Source organism: Embiotoca jacksoni, unplaced genomic scaffold (genome assembly GCF_022577435.1).
Source record: "Embiotoca jacksoni isolate LCO1_2020_lvr unplaced genomic scaffold, fEmbJac1.0.p SCAF_134, whole genome shotgun sequence".
Classification (NCBI taxonomy): domain Eukaryota; kingdom Metazoa; phylum Chordata; class Actinopteri; family Embiotocidae; genus Embiotoca; species Embiotoca jacksoni.
In genome coordinates, this window is record NW_027185268.1 from 213,654 (window position 1) to 224,961 (window position 11,308).

General features: G+C 41.8%; 1 protein-coding gene across 1 annotated transcript; it reads right to left on the bottom strand.

Moving 5' to 3' along the window:
- Positions 1 to 3,823: 3,823 nt before the first annotated feature.
- On the bottom strand, positions 3,824 to 9,290 carry nr4a2a (nuclear receptor subfamily 4, group A, member 2a). The gene is made up of 8 exons (XM_069147197.1): positions 9,175 to 9,290; positions 8,490 to 8,591; positions 7,409 to 8,280; positions 6,800 to 6,929; positions 6,460 to 6,623; positions 5,874 to 6,076; positions 5,528 to 5,706; positions 3,824 to 5,434 (listed from the first exon to the last, which is right to left on the bottom strand). The coding sequence occupies exons 3-8, from the start codon at positions 8,276 to 8,278 to the stop codon at positions 5,178 to 5,180; spliced, it is 1,803 nt and encodes a 600-aa protein (XP_069003298.1). The 5' UTR covers positions 8,279 to 8,280; positions 8,490 to 8,591; positions 9,175 to 9,290; the 3' UTR covers positions 3,824 to 5,177.
- Positions 9,291 to 11,308: the final 2,018 nt, after the last annotated feature.

Sequence of the window (11,308 nt, forward strand, 5' to 3'; positions counted from 1 at the left end):
GCCCGTAAACTTAAACTGCAGGGCTATTTAAACTGGATGGAGGGAATGTGCTGTCTATCAGCAGTGACTGTAAACTCATGTGGTTTCTGCTGATTATATGATCATTCATGAGAAAAAAAAAACACTACTTTTTTTTCCTCCATATATATATGTATATATATATATATATATATATATATATATATATATATAAATATAAATTATTATTATTTATTTTTTTTCAAGCAGAAACCTCTCCAACATCATGTTCTGTCAATTTCATTGCATTATTAATTTCTTGTGGTTAGCATAATTGAGTCTTGGTTCAAGCGTTACATTAATGGATTTTACTGACCACACTTAAAACAATAATTTGATGGCATCCGTCAGAAATCAATGTGCAATAACAGAGCGCGCACAGCTGTTTAATATGAAGTAAATATTTATGAGTGATCTGACTAGACATCAAGTTCAGTCAATCTTCTTTGAAAGGATCTGTGCGAATGATTAACCTCATTTTACTGGTGCTGTCTGGGCTGGTAATGGCCATTAGAGCTAAGAAGGAGTGAGGCCTTTGATTTTTGGCTCCTCATCATTCACAGCTTGTCGCATCCCTTCATCCTTCATACATGGCTGCTGAATTGATTGTCTGTTTAGTCCTATGAATGATAAAGCTGCTCTGGGCCACATGGCTGAGCGGGAACAGACACGGCTCACCTCCATCTATATGCAAGGTGGATTTCTTTTCCTGCCTCGCCACTCGGAAATCTGCTTTTTGCATTATTTATTGGACAATCATCAGCATTTCAATATGGTAAATCAAATAGTCACAGTAATATAACTATAGACAGTCGTATCCAAAGGGCCATCATTCCACTCATTATTCATTCATTTTGTTTAGAGCTACAGTCGGAGGGACTCGTGAGATTCATAAGTTGTGTAATCAACATGTTTTACTGCAGGCTCGCACAGCAAAGTGCTTCAGTGGCTGAGCAGAGGGAACGGTAACATGAAAGAAAGTGATGCTGAGCTTCAGTGAGGACCAGGTCAATAAAAAGTAGCACAATTATTGAGATGATTTTGCACGCAGGCTGCTAAAGAGACTCAATGAATGTAAACTTAAATGACTTTGATTTAAAAGAAAAGCAGGTAATAAAGAGCACATTGTGCTCAGGTCAACTGCTCACAAGCTTACCGATAAGATTTTCACTCTGTACCTCAAACTAACTCTGAATTCTGTCCTGTAAATGTAAAGAGATAATACAGCAACAGTAATTTACTTTTGGCCTAAATCAGATCAAATAAATGTGTCTGAACTCATCTGCAGTGTCCAAAAGAGTCGATATACTGCACCGATGTAAGCGTGTCGTTTTGGACCCGGGAGCGTCGAAGTTTCTGCGTCTGTATAATTACACGTGACCGCCGCTGTACTCGACTCTTTGCTGCCACGCTCACCAAATAACAGCTTTACTCCAGCTAAATGGAACGGGAGCGGTTTGAGCAGCAGCGAGGCTTCACATCTCTTCAGCTATACAAAGTTGTCGTGCAGTGCAAAGGTGAAAGGTCAAGTGTGCTCCCACCTCGGGTGTAAAATGAAGCTATGATCTCACTTATCTTTGCTTCTCGACGTACAAATTCCCACATTAGACTTCGAACAAAAATCCCAACAAACAAAAAGCCGCCAAAGTGACATATTAAGAAGAAATGAATGTTCAGATGCTGCTTGTAAAGTGTCACCGGACCAACCACACCTACACTACAGCGACGGCACTTTAAATCCACCACACGCACGCGTGAAGCCGTCATACTGCATCACAGAATTAGACAGAAGTGCAGCTGTGCATGCAACAGCATCCGTGATCGTCACAGTGTGCAGCGTGCATCACATCGTTCAGAGAAGCCCGGACTCAGTTTTATAATTTGATGCCTTCCTCACGTTGTGTACGAAGCACTTAGCAGCACATACATGGACTCAGTTTACAGAGTAAGGCCACTTTCACCTGCTGGCTCTGGTTGTTGTTCTCTGTGCAACGGCTGAACACAAGCCCGGAACAACTGGAACATTATTTCTCCTCTTTCTTCCAGACCAACTTCCGCTGACACAATCGTGTGCTCATGACATGAGCCTCGACCGATGTCAAGCGTGGGGAAGAAATTAAGCTCTTAATGAATTTAGACTCAAAGTCCTCCAGCGTATACAGTCATGCACAAACACTGACAGAAGTATTTTCTGCACGTGTCATGTTTTATTGTATTGCGATAGACATGTTAAAAACCTAACTGTACTTAGAGTCAATAGAAGAAGCTTGTGACATTGTAATGCACCCTTTCAACAGATCTGCTAAATGTCAGCAAACTGGTTCTGAACATAATCCCAATTTGCCTTGGAATTAGCACTTTACAGTGACGATCTAATTATTTAGACAATTTATTGCCTTCTGCTAATATCTCGCAAAATAAGCTGTTCCCTTCATCTCGATCATGTGATAAATGTGGAATCGGTGTGGATGAGTCCCAGACATGCCTCTGAGCCTAAAGGCTGAAGGAAAGTCTGTGTGACAGCGGCCCTGCTTCACTTTGTTCAGGCCAATCCACCGCCCCGTTCTTTTTCTAAGTGACTTTTTATTGCTGCTTTTATATATATATATATATATATATATATATATATATATTTTTTTTTTTTTTTTTTTTTTTTTACAGTCCACGATATGCAGATGCGATGCGCAGCGACATCTCGGAGAGGTTTGAACTGTTGTTGCATGAGAGGAATCAGTAAATGGGATTAAAGGATACGCATTAGCACATTTTGTCTGTGTAATTTAATGACGGGTAAAGTGGAAGGAGACGCTGGAGAAGAAAGCAGAAGCGCAGGACTGGACTCCCAGCGGGGTTTGTGGGAGGCTGCCGGCCGGGAACTCAACTAAGAAAACGAACTGGGTTACTTTTTTTTACATTTTCATCGACTCAAGAATACAAAACATGTTTGAGCTGCACACCTGTAAAGAAAAATGTTCCTTTTTGTGCATCCTCATATCTCGCAAATTTTACAGACAACTGAAGCGCAAAAGCTTTGCGCAACCAGGTTTCACATTTCTCCAAAGCATGTGCACATTTCAGCTGCACACTCGGTGCGTTTGCTTTTTATTTGTAAAGGAAAGTCGCATGTCGTGGTCTCTTTTTTTTTTTTATGGCCAAACAGCTGCTCACTTTAAAATAGTTAAGTGTCGGCCCGGTGAACCGTCCGCTCTCAAATAATAAAAGTGAAGGGAATTGAAGCGGTAAAGGATCTCCGTTCCGAACAGAAATAATATAAAAGGGGCACATCACACTAATTAAATGTTTCACTATTAAAACAACAAGAAAACTCGGCTCAAACCGACAACCTTTATGCGACGTTTTATTTTCCGGAGGAACTGACAGAAATTTAAAACCTGATCTTCTGTATTAAACAGGAAATTGTACTTTTTGTTAAATTAAAATTCCCATATTTGATCCGTTGTGGCTCCTTCTTTTCCTAAATCCAAAGAGACATTAGAAAATGAAAAGAGGTTTTATAAGCCCGTGATGGACTAATAAAACTCGCTTTTACATTGTTGTACTAGTAGAAATATTGGCACGTATGCAGGAGACTGTCAGGAGAAGTGTTTAAATTGTCATTTTGAGGAGGGAAATACTCGCGCGATAGAAGTAAATAAAACATTTGAAATGGTCAGATGATATTTATAAAGCAGTGTATTTTGTCTCATCAGAACATAAGTTGAAAAATGACTCATTAGCAAGACTGCCTAATATTTACGAAACGTTAATAGTCTCGAAATGCACTAAAAAGAAGTTGGATCAGTTCATCGAAGATTAGTAGTATTATTATTTTTGAAACACCGGCCTGTAATCGGCAAACACGACGCAGGCCAACTTGGAGAAATGACATGAATACGTCCCTTCTACTGTGGACAAAGCCTCTGTCGTCGATTAGAAAACTCTGAATTTGAAGAACAAATTCTTTTCAGAGAAAGTATTTAGCAAAGAATTGATTTCAAAGTTTTATTTGTAAACATTAAATATTTCTTTCTCTCTAAAGTTTTTGAAATCGGCACCAAAATGCGTTACAGAAGTTGTAGGTACACCATGATGATGCCAGAGACGTATAGGCCCGCATCACACTCATCAACCGCTTCATATAAGAAGGAGTTTTTCATTTCCAAACGTGTGAAATCAAAACTACCTCGAGACGTTTAGAAGACATAAAACATAGACAACGTGCTCGGCATGAACTTGGATGGTTTTGAAATCGTTTAAATTGCACCATGCTTAGTGTAGCTCTTGGCAATAGAAATAATAAATATATAGAAACGTTTATATTCAACAGCAACAATACTTACAGCACATACAAACAAGGAATGTCTGACAGTTTTACAAACACCATGGGTCCCTCATTTTCTATACAGATGAAATATTTTTCCACATATGCGTCATACGTAAAAGGAGTGCCATAACTACGAATCTGTATCAAATCTAGCAGACTACATAGTGTCCGGTATATATTATATATAGACATCACCTCAGCAAGTGCCTATAAAAGAAAAGGAGAAAGAAAAAGAAAAACTAGAACATGCGTTGTCTTTTCTGGATACTTTTGGGATCCTGTCAGAAACACATAGGCACGAGTCAAAAAGAAAAGAAAATTAAATCTTTTCATCGTAACAAACTTTGTACACGTGATATAAACCGATGCGTCGGAGGCATCACATAATCTATCATACTATACAGTGTGTGTGCAATGTGTGTGTGTTTATATATATATATATATATTATATATATAAATGGAATATATTACATCTGAGTATGCTGAATCAGTAGAGCCAAGGGTGAATAAACAGCAAGTGATTGCGAGACCGGGTTAACTTTGTGGACAATTTGTCCACTGGAGAGAAATTCCCCGTGATAATTCACTGGTTTGGCACTCAAAAAGAAAAAGAAAAAGAAAAAAGGAATGAAAAAGCCTACACAGCAATCAAACGGCCTGTCTCGTCCTCCTGTTACTTTTTTTTTTTCACGAGTCATTACTTCTAATATGTCGATCTATGAGCCTACGGAGCTCGAAATATTCCGAAATAATAACGTTAAAAATCTGTCAAGTCGGACTCGACCAGTCTTTTGGAAGTTCTTTGAGGTTTCGCCACTGAGTCGCACTCACTCACTCAGAAAGGCAGAGTGTCGAGGAAAAGTTTGTCAATTATTGCTGGCGGAGGGACGAGGTCTTCTAGCTTTAGGTAAAAGATACGCTGCAGACCTTGGGTACATAGTGTGCGCAGCTCGGGGAGCTTTCCCAAGAGTTTTGACAAGTAGTTGGGACGATTCAAGCCACCGCCATTGAATGTCACTTGATCTTTGAGGCAGTTGACTATCTTGTTTTGGAGATCCTCGACTCTCTTGGGTTCTTTAAGCCCGTGTCGCTCTGAAACATAAAAGAAAAGAAGACGACATGATTTGGTTGACCTGCTCTGTTGTCCGTGAGCTGTAAGGCACGCAGCGCCTTCACTTCACGCACCTGTCACCATGGCGAGAGCTGCGATGCAGGAGAACGCTGAGATGTCGATGTTCATGCTCTGCAAGTTGGAAGAAAACTCCGCGATGGCGTCGACCCACTCTCCAAATCCACGGACGCACTGTAGTCTGTGTAACACCACTCCGTTACAAAAAATAAGTTTTCCTTCCACTGGGTTGGACCTGCAATTAATAACGAAATGCAATTAATTACGCTTGGCAATAAATGGGAATTTAAGAGCCTTCTAATTATTGGGCAGCTAATAAAGCCCAAAGCAATGAAGCTTGAAGGAGGGACTGATGATTGTCTAAAGCCTCGATTGTTTAATTTAGAAATGACTCAGCCTCACCTGTATGCCAGCCGTAGGACAAAAAGTTCAAGGAAGGCGGATTCAAAGAGGAGATCCTGGTCCTGCTTCGGTAGATCAGAGAATCCGGGGATCTTCTCCGCCCAGCCCCGGATGATCTCCATGGAGCCCGTCAGGAGATCATAGAACTGCTGGATGTGCTGAGTGTTGTCTCCAGTCATTTGGTAGTCAGGGTTAGCCTGGAACTGGAATTTAATTTAAACAGCGCCTTAATGAGGTCCTTTAAAATATATAATCCGTGAAATTGCAAATGGGAGAGAGAGCCTTTTACTATTAAATTCATGTCCTCTTTTTTTTATTAAGTTCTGCATTTCAACGCAATTTACTTCAAATATGCCACATTAAAATCCCGACAAAGTTTGGAATCCAGCGAACTATTTCAAAAAACTTTCAGGGTAATAAATTGTTACTTAAAGCAGGACAATTAAAAATAAAAAAATTAAAAAAAAGAGAGAGAAAGGCGGTCAATCTTGTTCTGTCTGTTTTCTCTCTGAACAATACGTGTCAACTTGTTTCTTCTTCAATGTTGTGTGTGTGTTTTATTTCTGGGATTGTTTTATGTACTTACTCTGGAGTAGTCCAAAGCCGACATGGAAGGGTTGGAGTCCACATGGGCCCTAACAAGCGCGCTTATGAGGCTCACCGGCGGCGAGGGTGGAGAGGGCTCCTGGGGACTTTTGGGTTTGGATGGTAAACGTCCTCTTCGACCTTTCAGATTGTCCGTTCGGACAACTGCGTTGTGAGAAAGATTTGGCACATTTAAGTCAACAATATAACCCTCCCGCTGCTGTGTCTAAATGTGAATAAATGAACAATCCAGCACTGTGACGCGCATGTTTTCTTAGTGTTTCAGTGTAAAAATGATAAGCTGCAGGTCTAAAATATTTGAAAGCATAGCCCAAACATACCTTCTCTCACCATTCCGACGACAATGCATTTCTGGAAACGGCAGAACTGGCAACGATTTCTTCGGCGTTTGTCAACAGGACAGTTTTTATTTGCTAAACACACGTATTTTGCATTTTTCTGAACTGTGCGCTGGAAAGAGAAAAGAAAAGAAAAGAAAAGAAAAAAAAAAACCACGGTCACTCTTTGGGCCTATTTCCAATGTTTGATGTGTATGAAACGGTTTGGCTGCTGCACAACATGAAAAATGAAAAGATGACAACGATATAATATCAGTCTCATCTCGTGTTTGGAACTGAGTTGTATGAACCAGCAAGAGGGAATAGACCAGCAGCAAATACACATTCGTGGTCCGCTATATTTTACTTGTTACTCTGAGGTCAGCTGTGTGTGGATAGGTATGACTGTCATCGTTATTTTACGCGCGCACTGAAAGCTGTTCCTTATTATATTTAGTATAGCTTGCAATGTGCAAATGTGATTCAATTAAATGATGACTATTTTTAAGAGAGACATTGGGCAGCATTTACCACGTGGCGCATAGAATAACAGGCTCTACAGTTAATGTAAGACAGTAACACTCATTCATGGTCGCTGTCATATCAGCCCACCTTGAAAAATCCTTTGCAGCCCTCGCAGGTTCTCACTCCATAATGCTGGCAGGCTGCGTTGTCCCCACATACCGCACACAGACCCTCGTTTGACGGAGATCCTCGGGACGGGGGCGATGGCACTTGGCTGTCCACCAGCTGGTGCCCATGGCTCAGCTGCAGAGAGTGAGGAAAGGCCAGACCAGCCTGTTTCCTTAAGGCGCTGGGCACCGCAAAGCTCTGACCGTCCAGGCCGCGGTGCGCACCCGGGTTGTCGTGATTCATGGAGACGTGCAGCGGCCCGTCGAACCGCATCTGACAGCTGGAAACGGGAGTTCCAGGAGGGGACTGTTTGAAGGAGAACAGCGAAAGCCGTGACACCGGGTTTTTGCGCTGGTCTATCATATGAGACGTGGCCGCAACATAGTTCTGGTGGAAACTGTGAAGGGAGCCAGGGTCCTCCCACATGTGGTTAGGCTGAACCTGGAAGTTTGGTGTACTCGGAGCATGAGGCGAGGAGGGTTTGAAGTACATAGGCCCGGAGTGAGCCAACATCTCTTCCGACTGAGGTGGCAGGTGGCTCTGCTGATGGTAGTTGTGCATCTGAACGTCCTCCACTTTGATCGAGGACTGATCTCCAGAGTGGGGCATCTGATACAGACAGGGCGGTTTCACGTCGTAACCGGTGTTATAGTTGTCCATGAATGTACTGAAACTCGGGAGAGAAGTAGTAGCTGTGATCTCAGTGTTGGTCAAGTCCATGCTAAACTTAACAAACTCGGGTGTTAAGAAGTCGCAGCTGTATTCTCCTGCGGTGTGGTAGCTGTAGCTCTGGGAAGCAGGACTAGCTCCTTGAGGTGATGATCCATACTGAGCCTGAACGCAGGGCATGGCTGAAAACCAAACCGGTACAAACACATCAGAATCTCTCCAATAAAGATTTACACTGAAGAACAACTTTTACACTTTCAGCTAAAATGATATGTAATAGACTAACAAGCATTTGTACTACCAGTGCTTTCAATTAGTTTGTAATTTCAAAACAAAAAGACACAATTGCAAATCTGTATTTTCTATTTGTAAATCATTTTGCACAACCTACCTCAAGTCTTCTGACAGTTTTCCGGTGACACTTGAAATGGGTAATGTCAAGAGTTGTATGGGTGTTAGGATTGAAGAAAGCGACTCTGTTGTGGATCTTCCCCTAATAAAGCACACACACACACACACACACACACACACACACACACACACACACACACCTTTACTACATTATAAAATAAAACAATATCGAAAAAATGACCACAAGATCTACATTACATTTCAAGAAGTCAGAATCAACGTGCACAATTACGCGCAAACTAAAACCGATTTCTAATTATGCAAAACATTTTGGAAACTAACTTAAAATGTTTATTGAATGTTAACAACATATATTAATGTGGCTACAAAATTAAACAGAATAGGTTGTGCTTTTCTTCTGTTGTTTTAAAGTGTGCTGAGATTCGGCATGAACAGACCAACTACCACACGACAGTGAAAAAGCAGAAAGCTAAATTAAATGTCAGATATGAACCGAATTGTCACAGATCCAAACGCTCCGAGTTCGGCTCAAATTTAGTGTAATTTCCGTTGAAAAAGACTAAAATAATAATAATAATAATAATAATAATAATAATAATAATAATAATAATACAAATTGATTTAAATGGCTCGGAGGGAGAAACCGGTGCAAGTAAAGCGCAGTCACATATTATGGAGCAAAGGAAGAGATGGATGAGTCTTACCTTTTTTACATCAGGATCGTGGCTTTCAGTCCATGCGATAAGCATGTAGGTGGTATTCATCAATTTTGGTAAAAGCTCCAAATCACGAGCGTCGGTAGCAACAATGCCAAGCAGGCGGGCAAACGTGTGACTCCGTGCACTGACAGCGACAAGAGCTTCGACTATCCAGTCTGGCCAATGTGGCTTTGTTTATGTGAGCTCTGGATACCATGGCCCACGTGTTTCACAGCGCGACGTCATCGGCGTCGTTAGCGACGCGGACCAATCGGCTCGGGAACTTTCTCAAGCCCCAATTTTTCTGGGGAGTATGTTTGACTTGTGGTATGTGTTCTGTGTTGCTTCCCACATGGACATTAGCAGAGATGTAGTGGAGGGTAAACCCGCCTAAACTCAGTTCAGACTCCGTGCTGTTTGCACAGGACTGACGTCAGGCTCGTTTTAAAGCTGTTTTCAACGTATGTGCCACAAGTCTGCAAAGTAATATTACAGGAGTATTATTGTTTTCATCATGTATTTCTCAGATAATAATAATGGTAAACCTCACAGTTACAGTAGGCCAGCATGTAATAGTTTCCCACGCTGCTGATATTTTGAAAGGCACAATTTATAGCCAGGTATTAAAACACATCTACTGCCTTGAATTGAGTTCATTTATTGCCTTATTGTTGTTATTTTATGAGTATAAACTTGAGATGAGTGTACATTGGCACATGCAGGCACAGTTATGTCACAATGAGGCGGAGACACCACACTCACTACACTATGAAATAGGCCTAATGAAGCGGGGGTCAATATTATTCTTTGTTATCTTCTGACAGGAATTCTGTATTTCAATTGTGTTCCAAATTTAGACCTCAGATGGGGTGGGGTCTGCGAGGTGGGCTGCCTATTCATAGCGCTGCTGGTGTATGTGAGCTGCTGCTGCAGGAGGAGGAAGAGGGGATAATTAGTGGGCCTGTAGCCAGTTGTCATTGGGGACCCAATTTAGTCCCCAGAGAGGGAAACGTGATAGGAGCTCGCAGAATGGAGTGACGCAGAAAACGCTCAAGTTGACGCAGTCGCCAAAATAATCTTTTGGCCTCATTGTTCTGGGCGATGGAATAACTGATCTCCGTGTAATCTTACACCAACACCTTGTAGCCAATGGAGGTGGCCTAAATCTTTCTAGATGCATATTGGCTTGTGCAGCAAGCCCAGGAGGGTAAAGTGCTCGTGCAGGGATCCCACATGCCGGTCGGCATCACGCAGCATCATGTGCTTACTGATGGACTGACGCTTTATTATACGAACCACAGAGCAGCCGTCAGTCATAACACTCTTTTCTTTGTTTTGGTGGTTTTTGTACTGACCTGCACTCTGCACACAAGAACAGAGTGTGCAGGGTAGGGAGGAGGAAAACTGCATGGGTTACACTTACCTCTAGAGGACACTATTGTTCACCAGCCATACATCACCCAGCTCCTGTTTCTTACAATTAACCTTGTAATTAACCTAACCCCATCAGGCTGGGTGGTCACGCCCACTCGTTTTCAGGTGGGCCACATGACAGGTAAGTTTCCATGATCTTGACCTCCTCCGCGTCATCATGCTTGTTCTTCCAGTCTGCCAGCACCTGCCCACAACTCGCTGAGCATTTTGGATTTACGCACAGACCGTGACCTTCGTCTGCACAACAAACTCAAACAACTTTTGTGGAAACCCACTGATGACAGGACGCAGCATGGTCTGGTTTGTTTCTACTAGTATCCATTTACCATTTAGAATTCAAATGAAAACACAATTAGCAGTTTAATTGGCCATTTCACTGAAGAATAATTAACTTCCTATTTATATGCACAATTAATTAATAGTTATTTGAAAGTAGGGAGATAGTTTTAATCACTCAAAGTTGTTTCCTGAGATTTTAACTTTGCATGAAGAAATGTCTCCTGACATTACCAGTCAAAGTGAGTGTGTGTGTGTGTGAGTGTGTGTGTGTGTGTGTGTGAGTGTGTGTGTGTGTGTGTGTGAGTGTGTGTGTGTGTGTGTGTGTGTGTGTGTGTGTGTGTGTGTGAGAGAGAGAGAGAGCGAGAGAGAGAGTGAGAGAGAGAGAGAGAGAGCGAGAGACAGAGAGAGAGAGAGAGCGAGAGAGTGA

What these genes read in the sequence shown, in the direction of transcription:
- nr4a2a (XM_069147197.1), bottom strand. Translation starts at nt 8,278, where the DNA reads ATGCCCTGCGTTCAGGCTCAGTATGGATCATCACCTCAAGGAGCTAGT. An exon ending in CGGCTTTGGACTACTCCAGA is followed by an intron (nt 6,077 to 6,459) that starts GTAAGTACATAA and finishes ATTAAATTCCAG; the next exon opens with TTCCAGGCTAACCCTGACTA. An exon ending in AGCTCTCGCCATGGTGACAG is followed by an intron (nt 5,435 to 5,527) that starts GTGCGTGAAGTG and finishes TTTATGTTTCAG; the next exon opens with AGCGACACGGGCTTAAAGAA.